The 12,434-nt window shown below is 60.0% G+C and overlaps 2 protein-coding genes across 3 annotated transcripts in view; one reads left to right on the forward strand and one right to left on the reverse strand.

Moving 5' to 3' along the window:
- The window catches only part of OPRL1 (opiate receptor-like 1), an 18,605-nt gene extending 6,171 nt beyond the window's left edge, over positions 1 to 12,434 (reverse strand). Inside the window, exons 1-2 of one of the 2 annotated variants that reach the window (XM_011934421.1) lie at positions 12,172 to 12,434; positions 550 to 815 (exon numbers count right to left, since the gene is read on the reverse strand). In XM_011934421.1, coding sequence (XP_011789811.1) covers positions 550 to 782 — 233 coding nt within the window. In that variant the 5' untranslated portion in view covers positions 783 to 815; positions 12,172 to 12,434. Of the gene's footprint in view, positions 1 to 549; positions 816 to 1,363; positions 1,458 to 12,171 lie in introns of those variants that run through there. The other variant, XM_011934422.1, reaches the window with a different exon arrangement.
- On the forward strand, positions 7,736 to 8,691 carry LKAAEAR1 (LKAAEAR motif containing 1). Its single transcript, XM_011934420.1, has 3 exons — positions 7,736 to 8,269; positions 8,361 to 8,483; positions 8,573 to 8,691. The coding sequence occupies exons 1-3, from the start codon at positions 7,868 to 7,870 to the stop codon at positions 8,630 to 8,632; spliced, it is 585 nt and encodes a 194-aa protein (XP_011789810.1). The 5' UTR covers positions 7,736 to 7,867; the 3' UTR covers positions 8,633 to 8,691.

The following is a 12,434-nucleotide window of genomic DNA, read 5'->3' on the forward strand; positions in this document are numbered from 1 at the left end:
ACTGGCCCCCGCACTGGCCCCCGCACTGCTCCCTCAACCTCAACTATCAGCTGCCCTCTCTTTGGCCCCTACAAATTTTCCCATCTCTGAGCACCAACAGATCATGGGCTCAGCCACACACACCTGCCATAAGCAGGAGCCCTGGAACCTGAGAAGGGGTTTCAGGACTGTCCCAGCACCAGCCCCTGTGCCTCCCTTCACCCATCTGGGGAATGGGCTGAAAAGAGCCTCTCACTGGGCCGCTGTGGCGTCTCATAAGGTCATTCAAGCAGACAGCTGGATACAGAGCCTGGTCCACAGCTCAAACCAGGGGTCAGGGTGGTGATGCCTCTGCCTGGGACAGAGTGGGGTGGGCCAGGGCCAGCCCCCTCCCCTCCCCTCCCTGGGGCCTCAGGACTGACCCTGCCTCCTGGACAGGGTCCAACAAATTGAATGGGGGAAGCAGGAAATCAACACCTGCTCAGGCCCGTCCAGAACAGCCTCCGCCTCAGCTTCCCCCTCTGCAGCTGTGTGGGACTCAGCAGACAGGAACCTCGTGGCCCAGCCTACCTGAGGATGACGTACATGACGAGGCAGTTCCCCAGGAGCCCCCCGACACACACGGCCAGGTAGAGCCCCACGATGGTGACCTTGAGCCCGAGGGGCAGGAAGGCGCTGTGACTGGCATTGAGCAGCAGATGCGGAGGCAGCAGACTGTGGTTGGGACTGAGGAGGGACAGGTTGCCCTGAAGGTGGCTGCCGTAGATAACCTCCCAGAATGGGGCGGGGAAGAGAGGCTCCATGCCACTGCCCTGCAAATCCACTCAGTGCAGCACCTGGGACAGAGCACAGACAAGTGGCTGCAGTGCCAGACACACACCCAGCCGAGGCCTCACAACCCAGCACGTGCAGCCCCGCAGGCACGTGGACCCCCACACTGGGCGGGCACAGACACTGAGGTACACGGGCACACACAGAACACACATGCACATGCACATGCAGGGGCACATGGAGACACGAGGACACAAAAACACACATGCACCTGCAAGGACACAGTCTCACTCGGTTTAGAGACTCACATAACAGGCTGCCTGGAGGCAGTTACACCCCAGGACACTGTCCACCCGCAGGGACTCAGGAACACACAGCCACTCGTGTGTTCACAGGCACAGGGATGCAGGGACACAAGTCACACACACAGACACACAGAAATGGCCAAACCTGCCCTCATGCACACGCAGGCACAAAAGAGACAGACACGCCCAGAAACGCCTGGGACCCAGCCGTCCTCCCGGGAGCACAGCTTCCTCCTGCTCCCCCGCCCTGCTTTGCTGCAGTCTGTCCGCAGGACCCCCACCCGACCTCCAGCGGCTCAGGTCCTTACCTCTGCAGCCTCCTCGGGAGCTGGGACCACCCTGGAGACCCCCACCCTCAGCCAGCTGGCAGTCTGGCACAGGTGCAGAGCAGGGTAGAAGAGGCCCAGCCGCCACTCGCCTCAGTACAGGATCTTCTCAGCAGACGCCAGACCAGACGCAGCAGCAGAGTGAGCCCGGCAGCCTGAAGCAGAGGGGAGGAGGAGGAGGAGGCTGCAGCTCCAGAGGGGGAGGGGCTACGCAGGCTGGAGGAGTGGGGGGGCTGCGGAAAGGTGGGTCACCGTGCCCAGGGCTGTGCCGGCCCCACACTGAAAGGGGACAGACACACAGAGAGGAACAAGGAGGCTCGGACCCACAGACCCCAGACGGAGACGCACACGCAGGCTGGGATACATGCACCGAGATGCCCATGGGTTCACAGACACAGGAGTAGAGACACAGGGACAGAAACACACACAAGGACACGCAGACTCACACCCAGGGACGGAGTCTCAGGGAGACACACACGGACATCTTCACAGACTTGGACACACAGACACAACCTTGGACAGACTGGCCAGGACCCCGCCGTGGGGCTCCCAGCACCCCGAAATGCCCCCGCCTGGCCAGCGCTTGGCAGATCAAAGCTTCATTGTAAACACGCAGGCAAGATGCTTGGGTCCAGGACACGGCACTGGCCCGGCACCTACTGTGTGCTCCTGGAGCTCAGTCACCCCACTGTACCCGGCCACTGCCAGAGCATGAAGCCTCAGAGGTGTGAGGCCGCCTGTCAGAGTGTCAGAGACAGGGTTGAAATGCCAAGGGCACCTCTGCCACAGCTGGGTCCCAGATCAATGCCTGAGCGTCACTCCCTCAGACAGGCCCTGGCACCCACACAGCTGAACGGTTCCTTTACAGGTGCCTCCTTCTCAGCTCAGGGTCCCATGCCTGATCCACTGAGATGAAAGGTCACAGGTCAAGGCTGTCCGGGTGACCCCTGAGCTGAATCACCAGCTCCCACCCGGTCGTGGGGTCGTACTTCCTGCATGAGCTTTGAAGGAGAACCAGACCTGTCCCCACACAGCTCAGACCCTGCTCAGAGCACCTTCTCCAAGAGTGGGGACCTGGTTGCTAGGCAACTGGCAGCAGGGTTGCTAGGATACCTGGCAAATCAGGAGAGGATGAAACAGGCAGATGCCCCAGGACCCAGCATCCCTCACTGTCCCCCAGGACTTATCCCTGCATCTTCACGGCAACCAAGACTCAGGGACACGTGTGAAGGCACGGGGCACGTCAACAGAGACCCTCAAGGGACACATGGGGACACATATTCCTGCAAACACACAAACAGATGCCCAGACAGGCATACGGGTGAACACACAGACACAGGGGTACACACCCAGAAATGCAGACACTCACAGGGATGCACCAACACATCAAACACAGGCCACACACGTGCAAGATGACGCCAAGGTGCACACAGGCACGTGGGTAGACCTAGAGTGTGCATGGGCACCTTCGGGAACAGGCAGACACAGGCCAAGGCCCTCCGACACCCAGAGGACCCACACATGCACAAACAGGCTCTCCAGGCAAAGCTCAAGGATGAGCCCCCTGACCTCAGGAGCTGAGAGGGGGCAGGAATCCAGGCAGGCTTGGACTCCTGCAGTCCCCGACCCCAGCTGGGCTCACCAAGGTCTGAGCAGGAGACCCTAGACCCTCCCACCCCAGCTTCCTGAGCCTGCCTCCCAGCCTGGGACCCAGCCTGGGCACTGCAGGCACTGAGCGCGGGCAGAGCAGAGGCCTTGTAAGGGAAGGAGACAAAGAAGCCCCACCTCATGTCCCCGACCCAGGAACCAGTGTCAGAGGCCAGGGCAGAGTGCGGGACACAGGCACCTCATCCCTCTGCTACTGCAGACACCTCTCCCTCAGCATGTCTGCCTGCCACCTGGGTCACCCCCAGCACTTTCTCCCTACAGCCAGAGAGGGGGAGGATGAGGGGTTGAGATGGGGAGGAGGAGGAAAGGGAACGGAGAGGGGAGGAAGTATGGAGAGATCAAGAGGGAGGATGGGTAAGGAAGGAGGGAGAAGGGGGAGGAAGACACATTGGGGATAGAAGGAGGACAGGAAGAAAGGAGGGGGATGAGGTCTGACCTAGCTCCCTGACTCCCACCTCTTTTGACCCCAAGCCTTCTCACTCAGCAATAGCAACCAGCCACCTGTACCCCCACCAAGGCAGCTCCCAGCTCTGCCTTGCCTGGCCTTTCAGGAGTCAATAGACACCTCAACTCCCTTTGTGGGAGCCGTTCAGTGTCCAGCAGAAGGCCGTGGCCTCCCCAGTCCAGGTGTTCACAATCTTTAATGTGTTCCCTTGAACTTCCTGTGTGTTCTGTGTCATCCTGCCCTGACATGCTCATAACTGTAGAACCCGGGACAGCTCCTCCCTCCCTTGTGCCCGCTGCAAACCACCTGCACAGACCCTGGCACCCTGAACAGCCTAGACCCCCTGCACAAAACCTGCCCCCCACCCACATAGACCCTGGCCCTCTGGTACAGACCCTGCCCCCTGCATTGACCTTGTGCACCTGCCTGCACACAACCTGCTCCCCCTGCAAAGATCCTGCCCCCTTGCACAGACCCTGGCCACTCTGCACAGACCCTGGCCTCCCTGCACACATCCTACCCCTTGCGCAGATCCTGACCACACCTGCAAAGATCTAGTCCCCCCAAACCCCGGCACAGACTGTGCCCCCACCCCACAGAGATGCTATCCCCCTGCATAGATCCTGGTCCCTCTGTACAGATCCTGCTGTCCCTGGACAGGTCCTGTCTCCCCACTCCCTCGAACAGACACTGACTCCCGATGTAGATCCTACCCAATGCACAGATCCTGGCCCCGCTGCAAAGATTCTGCACCCCACACAGATTCTGTCACCTCCTAAAAGTCCTCACTGCAGAGACTCTTGCCCCCATGCAGAGATCGTGGCCTCGATGCATGATCCTGGCTCCCTCTGCAGATCCCGGCCCCTTGCATGGATCCTGCCCCACCCCAGCCAGCTCCAGTCCTACCTCCTCCAAGAAGCCTGCCCCAGGACCCCCAGCCCTCAGAACTTTCCTAACTTGGCCATGATTCAGTAATACGGCTGCCAGGCTAGGCCTGTGAGCTCTGGTCTCAGCAGGCATCCTCTGAGAGCATGGTCAATGGACCCAGCAGAGACCCGCCGGAGACAGGCGCCTGGCCCCTCACAGGCACAGTCTTAGAGGAAAGGACAGGCCTGGTCACCTGGCCAGGGGAGTGGCCAGGTGTGACATTGACTATGGTCCCTGGGGTTGGCAGGGGCCCAGACCCAGACCCAGAAGGGCTCCCACAGAGGAGAGCTGGCGGTGCAGATGAAATGGCCCAGGTTTCCCTAGACCCCTAATAGAGTCCTGCCCTCCTCCAGTCTGCCAAGGATGGAGTGGTCTCTCCAGAAGGGGGAAGGTAGAATCAGGGTCCTATATGGAACATATATGTCACGCAAGAGATAGCAATAGACACATGTTATACGAGAGAGCAAGACCACCTCAAACACACATGTCCTAAGCAGGCAAAACAATAGGCGAGGATACTAGGGATAGCCCAAGACATGATACAATGACACATGAATGACAGCACAGAACTTGTGTCCACAAATTACGGTTAAAGCCTGACACAGGCTGCTCTTGGAGCTCCTGGGTATTTGGGCAGGCCTAGGTTCTGGGGTGAGATTCACACCCCTCACCAGGCAAACACACACACCTCACCTTCATCAGTGACTCAGAATCAGCAAACGCCAGACGGCAGCTGGAGCACTGTCCTTCGTCCTCACCAATCCCATCCCCAGGGCAGGCACAGTCTACCCCCTCCTTCCACAGGTTCACCACCCTGGGCTGGCTAAGTACAAGAATCAAAGCAGAGAGTCTGGCAGCCCCACACAGAGCAGCCATCCCCGGGGGAAGCCAGTCACCAGGCCATACATTTGTACTATTAAAAAAGTGAAAGAATTTTAACAATTCTGAGTTTCATCAAAATAAATTACTTTGTCCTTGTGATCTTAACTTTACAACATTTATATACAATGACAAAAAAATTGAGTTATAGCTTCTCAATATAATGTTAAACTTTGTAGTCATTAATAAAGCTTACTAATTTGACTTGAAGGTTCATTGTCAGGCCTTGGCAGGAATAAACATGCTTTTAGATCTCAGCATTTCCGTTAGCCCTTGAAAAACACATGAATCCTGGGGACAGAAACAGATGGGAGGTGTTGGCCTGCTGGGTCCCTCACAGTTCCTGGACCCCAAACACACAGAGAACGCCTCCCTCCCTGAAGAACTGGAAATGGGTGGAGAAACGGCAGGGGTGAGGACTGTGAGCCAGGTAGGTCCTGGGAGAACCTGCTGGGAATTATGGACTAGGGGGTGTCAAGGTTTTCCAGTCCTATTAAAACAGAAGAAGGTTACAAGCCCCTTCGTGCAGAACAGAAGAACATTCCCTTACTCCCTGCATTAACTCCCCCACAAACACCAAGAGCCAGAAAGTGCCCCACCCATGTGTCCCCGTGGCCCGGACCCAGGGAAGCTGAGAGGATGGCCTAGGTCCCTGTCTCAAAGGACTCACCCCTATGGGGGACAAAGGCTGCCCGGAGGAAACAGCTGCTGGGTGAGCATCCCTACGCAGTCACTGCTGCTACCAGAAACCAAGGACCTTCCTCAAGCCAGGCTGGTGCTGCAGCCCAGGCAGGACCCCAAAGGCACCTGCAGGAGGGGAGGGAACAGCACCAGGAAGCAGTAAAAGCTTGAGGGCGGGAAGGATGGGCCTAGCCATAGGGTGGGGTGCCGGCTCTAGGGCAAAGGGCTGAATGTCAAAGTTTACCCTCTTACTCAGAGGTCAGGGCAGTCTCCCAAAAAAAATGGGAACACCCAACAGCCTCCTGCCAAAAGGCCAGAACCTCAGCTAAGACCCTGCTTCTCAGCAGGACAGCCCTACTCCCAGACTCCCAGGTTCCAAACTCCCAGCAAGGTGCCCCAGCGGCAGGTCTATGAATGTAGAGAGAGTACAGACATCTTATGGAAGTAATAGATACGTAACAGACTGGGCTTTATGCACTAATCTTTGCCTAGTTTAAACTGTTGAATAAGCATGTGAAATTAGTAAATTCTAGAACACACTTATGAAGAAATTATAAAATGATTAGTTGAGAATTAGTTACAAAATAAAGGAATGCACAAATAGATTTCCAAAATCTAGTACCTAGGACCCAAGATCCCAAGACACAGGGTTCAGCAAAACCCAGCTCTGGTCCTGGGGAACACCTGGACCCCTGAGACCCCAAATTTGCCCTAGAAGAGGTGAGGGGTCCTGAGTTCTGCCCCATTCTCCATTTCTGTGAACACCAGTGGCCGGGGCCAGGGCCCCCTGGCCATCAGAAAGGAATGGGCCTGAACCACAAAGGTCTCCTCATAGCCGAGGGCCCCACCCACAAAACTAACCCCAAAGACCCCTCAAGCCAGGAACCTGGGCCCACAACCCCTAGGATGGCGAGTCTGCCGCCGCCTGGAAAGGACGCTCACCCAAGCTGGAGAAGCCGGCTCTATGCCTCCATGCCCCATGGCCCCTATGAGGGGCGTGTCCACGCCCAGGCTCTAACCTAGGGCCCTCTGGAGGGGACCCCGCCCCCTGCCACGACCCGTCCCACCTGGTCGAGGGAGGGACAGGGCTCCGGTTGCTGGGCAACCGCGTCAAAAAGCCCCAGAGAGTCTGGGCTACGCGGAGGTTCTACCGACCAGAGAAGGCAGCAAGTAGGTGGTGTGGGGACCAAGAGGTGGGGACTAGGCCTCGGCTGCTGGAGCTAAGGAGGGGCAGGGGCGTTAGCAGCCACTGGGGCTGGTAGTGGCTCTGCCTCTGGCACAGCGAGCCCGGCACTGACTGGACAAGGTGGCAGATGTAGGCTGGGGCCAGGAAGCAAGGAGCCAGCTGGGCTTTTGGACCCTCCCTCCTCTGTCACCTGCCCCCTAGACCCTGCTCCCCACAACCATCTAGGCTCCGAAGGGGAAGAGCCAACTGTCTGGTGGGAGACCCTGACTGTCGGGGACCGCAGACATAGGAGCACAACGAAGGTCCCCCAGGCGTCACCTAGAGGTCTCCATGTGGCGTCCACCCTGGCAGGGCCTGAGATCAGCTCGGGGGGGGGGGGGTCTCAGCAGTTTCTCAATTCAAACAGAACAGTCCATAGGGTAGGAAAGATATTTCCTACAACTGAGTTGATCAGAAAGTTCTAGTTGACTGCAGGACTGAGCAGGATCAGCCGATGGCAGAGCTGCTGGGGACGTGCGCTCGGGAGAGGGAGAGCGCCTGGGCAAAGCTCAGAGGCTGGGGGTGCGGGACTCAAAACCCACTGCGGAGAGCCCAGCGGGCGGGAGCTGGGGCGCACGGTGGGGCCCTGCCGAGGGCGGGAAGGGCCCGGTGCCAGCCCCGGCTCCGACGGGACGCCCTCTTCCCTCCGCAGGGCGGGAGGATGCCGCCGCCAGCGAAGGAGGGCGGGCGCAAAGAACCGCGGGAGCGAAGCGGCAAGAGCGCGCCAGGCGCGGCGCGGGGTGAGGGGCGCGCCAAGTGGGCGCCCGCGACAGAGCCCCCCAAGCCGGGCTGGGCCCTGACGCCGCAGGGGCTAGCGGCCATGCTCCCTGCGCAGCGTCACCGCCATCTGCTCTTCGGCGACGTGCTGGAGGACGTGGGCGCGGCGGCCTCCACCTTCCCGTGCGGGTCGGTGGAGCCGGGGTACCCCATGCCCGACCCGCGCACGTGGACGCAGTCGCTCGAGCTGCCCGCCGAGCGCCAGAACCGGCTCCTCGGCGTACTCAAGGCGGCGGAGGCCCGCGGGCGAGTCCGCGCCCTGCGGCTGCGCTACACCCGCATGCGGGTGAGGGGGGGGGCAGGAGTGAGGAGGGGGCGCCCCCGGGAGCGTGGAGCCGGGCGGGGCGGGGCGCGCTCAGCGACCCCGGGCCTGGCAGGCCGAGGAGATCGCGCTGCTCATCCAGCGGCAGAAGTCCGCGCGCGCCGCCATCCGGCTGGAGCTGTTCCTGCCGCCGCAGCTGAAGCCCACGCGGATCCCGGACCCCCTGGACCGCCAAGAGGTGCCGACAAGCCCCGGTAGGGGCGGGAAGGGGGGAGGGGGCCCCGCCCGCCTCCGCACACGCCGGGCCCCAGCCTCTCTCCCCGGCAGCGGAGGCGCGTGGAGACCCTCCTGGAGGAGAACGTGGATGGCAGCATCTTCCCGCGGTGACGGCGACCCAGAGTGTGCGACGCGCCCCAACCTCCCACATAAAGTTACAATTCTCCGAAGGCTCTCTGGTCTTTCTGCTGCCGCTCCCCAGGACCCCCGAGGGAAGCGGGGAGTATGGACGCTGCCTCTCCCCTGCACCTCACAGACATCAGGGTACAGAGAGTGGGGCCTCTCCCAAAAAAGTGGGGAGACGCAAGTGGGTGAGTGTGAAAGTAACAGGTCAGGGACACGCCTACCCCTAATCCCGACCTGCCCCCACTGGCAACGAGGCGTTCTGTGGGTTAATGGGAGGCCCCCAGTCTTGGGGAGGACGGAGAAAGAGCCTGTTTCAGCAAGTCACACCCCCAGAAGTAAAGGTCCCGAATGCAGGTCATCCCACCAGGGGGCCAGGGGGAGGGCTGTGCTGTGGGCAGCGGAAGTGACCTAAGCTGGCCTTTGAAGAGGCACCAGTTGTGCCCAGAGGACCAAGAGACTGGGAAAGGGGAACCCCTGCTGCCCCCAGACAAAAAACCCACCCTGTGGCCTTCCTTTCCATCCTGAATAGCCTCCTGTGACCCCCTTAATGCCCCACGCCAGACACCCACCCCCCACACACACAGCCCCACATCCCCCACACACACACGGAGTAGGAAAGGAAACCACCCGGTCCCATTCTGACAAACAGGCCCACGACCTACAAAATCCCTGAACTCTGAAAGCCCCAAGGTTTCTGGGCAGACCTTACTTTTCTTTTCTTTTTTTTTTTTTTTTTGTGACGGAGTCTCGCTCTGTCGCCCAGGCTGGGGTGCAGTGGCCGGATCTCAGCTCACTGCAAGCTCCGCCTCCTGGGTTTACGCCATTCTCCTGCCTCAGCCTCCCGAGTAGCTGGGACTACAGGCGCCCGCCACCTCGCCCAGCTAGTTTTTTTTGTATTTTTTTTTACTAGAGACGGGGTTTCACCGTGTTCGCCAGGATGGTCTCGCTCTCCTGACCTCGTGATCCGCCCGTCTCAGCCTCCCAAACTGCTGGGATTACAGGCTTGAGCCACCGCACCCGGCCTAGACCTTACTTTTCTCCCTGACATGAGCTCTTTGCAGAACCTGGGGCTTCCCTAGGCCCAGCTTCCTTTTCCTCCCTCCCAGCCCCCTGCCCAGCAGGCTGCACAGAAGCGGGAACTACAGGAACTCAGACAAACCCCTCCTCCTGGCAGGGGGCTCCAGCTGACTGCCTGAAGCCCGGGAGCAGATCTGGAAGGAGGGACGGAGGTCAGAACTGGGGTCCAGAAGGGTTCCAGCTCAATGGCAGCCAGTGTCTCTCCCCAACCGCGGCCAGGGGGTGGAGCCCTGCGCACTTGCCCCTCAGCCAGCCCTTCTCCCCAAGCACCAGGCACTTTACTCTTTCTGGGCTGTTGCTGCCCTCGGCCTTGACCCAAGCCCAGACTGTATACACAGCTCAGTAGTCAGCTGACAAGGGGGGGACAGAGAGATGGCAGGAGGGGTTTCAGGAAGGGAAGGATAGAGAGGAAGGAGGCCAGGGAGAAGGGGCTTGAGCACGGGCAGACAGACAAGGAAGGGAGGCAGTCTCTGTCCAGGAGTGGCAGTCACTCACACTCTGATGTACCTGTGACATGTGATGACAGCCAGCCCTGGTGTCCTCTGGCCAAACTCCCTGCAGCCTGGACCTCAGGATTCTGTGTCTTAGGGATTGACTGAGTACCTAGAATGAGTTCATCTACTGGGAGAATCACGTATTATTTCATCATTTCTCTGAGACTCCATTTCATCTTGAAGAAGGGTCTTGGTGCCCCACAGCAGCAAGTGCTCTGAAGGGGATGGGTCACTCTGCATCAGACAGGCAAGAAGGAAGAGGGGCAGAGACAGGGCAGACAGGAGGAGGAGCAGCAGCAACAGAGCAGACGGGAGGAAGAGGGGCAGAGACAGGGCAGACAGGAGGAGGAGCAGCAGCAACAGAGCAGACGGGAGGAAGAGGGGCAGAGACAGGCCCAGCAGGCCCAGCACCCAGAGAAGGCCAGCAAGACAATGACCTCAGTGACTGCACCAGGGTCAGGCCGGCACTCAAGCCCTTTGATCCCCATGGAAAGCGGGGGCTCGATGTGCAAAGGAGGCTGGGAAATGGGGCCCAGGACGTTTCTGCATGGCCTGGAGGGATGCCTGCCTGTAGAAAGCTCTATGGGAAAGAAGGCATGTGGTCCAAAGCCCAATATATTGAGGGCTATGAGGGGGCAGAGGGTCCTGGGTTCAAATCCCACCTCCACCATCAACTGCCCAGCTCACCTGGCTCCACCCATGGACTTTAGGGATGCTCTGTGCCGGGGGGCAGAAGCCAGGGGAGTGGAGAGCAGGCCCAAGGGGCCAGAGGAGATGGGGGAATGATTGGGGGGTTGTAGAGTGACCCGAGGGGGCAGGGAGGGCACTGACCTTCACCCACTGCCAGCTGCCCACACCTGCATTTTCCCACAGCGGAGACAACAGGCCAGCTCAGCGGGGTCAGCTGGTTGTGCGTGGCCTGGACCAGGTGCTGGCCCATCTTCATTGAGCTTCCCTGACCTCACCTGTGCCCACCTCTCAGGAGTGTTATTTGGGCTGAATAAGAAGCAGCCTGCCTCTTGTCCCTATGGACTTCCTGGCCCCTGCCTTTGCTTGCCTGGCCTGACAACATGGCAGTCACAGGGTTCTGCAATCAAGTCAGCCAGGCCTCTGGGTACAGCTTCGAGAGGCAGTCTGTCCTCCAGGGCCCTCTGACCTCTGACCTCCCCCTTCAGGCAGGCCCTCGCCCCCTCAGCAGCGCAACACCCTCCCCTCCTCAGCCCTCCCGCCTCTCACTCAGGCCTTCCCTGCCTGCTCCCCATAACTCACTCTATGCCCCTAGCATCAGATCCAGGCCCATCTATGTTGCTGGCTTCCGGTCCCACTGCCTGGCCCACAGGGGCACCCAGATACTGATACTTGTCCATTGAATGAGGAACACAAGTAAAATCTCCCTTTCCACCCCTCAGAGTTCTGTGAAGGTGTAAGGTGTGCACCTGACCTGTGCAACTGGAAGGCATTTGATGAACAGGACCCTGACATGGGGAGCTATCCGGGTCGGGTGCTTGTGCTGGGTAGGACAGGAGCTGCACACAGCTGGGCCTGGGGAGGGGCAGGGGGCACAGATGCTCTGCAGACACTTCCGGAGCAGGGTCAGGGCCACCCTGACACTAGGCCAAAGCATGCTGCGATAAGAAGCCTGACCCACGTCTGTACCGAGTCATAAAGGATAAGAAGAGTCGGCCAAAGGGACAGGGCGTTCGTGGCAAAGGGGAGAGTGTGGCTTTAAGCTGTAGGACATCTTGGGACACACGGGTCAGCAGGGACTCTGCCAGGCCCCGCAGGAGACATTCGGCATGACTCCGGATGCACGAACCCGCACGCCCAGTTCTCCCCAGCCCCGCAGCACAGGAATCTCCCCCTTCCTTGGGAACCCCCCACAGCACGACAGGCTCTTAACCCAGTTTTACAGACGAAGCTCACGGAGGCGAGGGGTGGGCCGGGCTGGCGTGCCCGCCGATCGGTCCTTTCCAGCAGCCTCCTCTTTCCCAAGCAGGGCAAGCAGCATATGGGGCCCCGCTCTCCTGCCTCCACACTGGAGTGTCGTGGAAGCCCCACACGAAGAGCAAGGCAGGAACGGCCCCGCCGAGCAGAGTCGGGGGCCACGGCCACACCCCCATCTACTACCGTGCAGCTCCGTCGGCCCGGGGGCCAGGGCTCCACTACGAGCACCTCAACTCTCCGGGCCACCCCCAAGCGACTGTGGGGGCCGAGCG

The sequence above is a fragment of the Colobus angolensis genome, unplaced genomic scaffold (genome assembly GCF_000951035.1).
Source record: "Colobus angolensis palliatus isolate OR3802 unplaced genomic scaffold, Cang.pa_1.0 Scaffold136, whole genome shotgun sequence".
NCBI lineage: Eukaryota > Metazoa > Chordata > Mammalia > Primates > Cercopithecidae > Colobus > Colobus angolensis.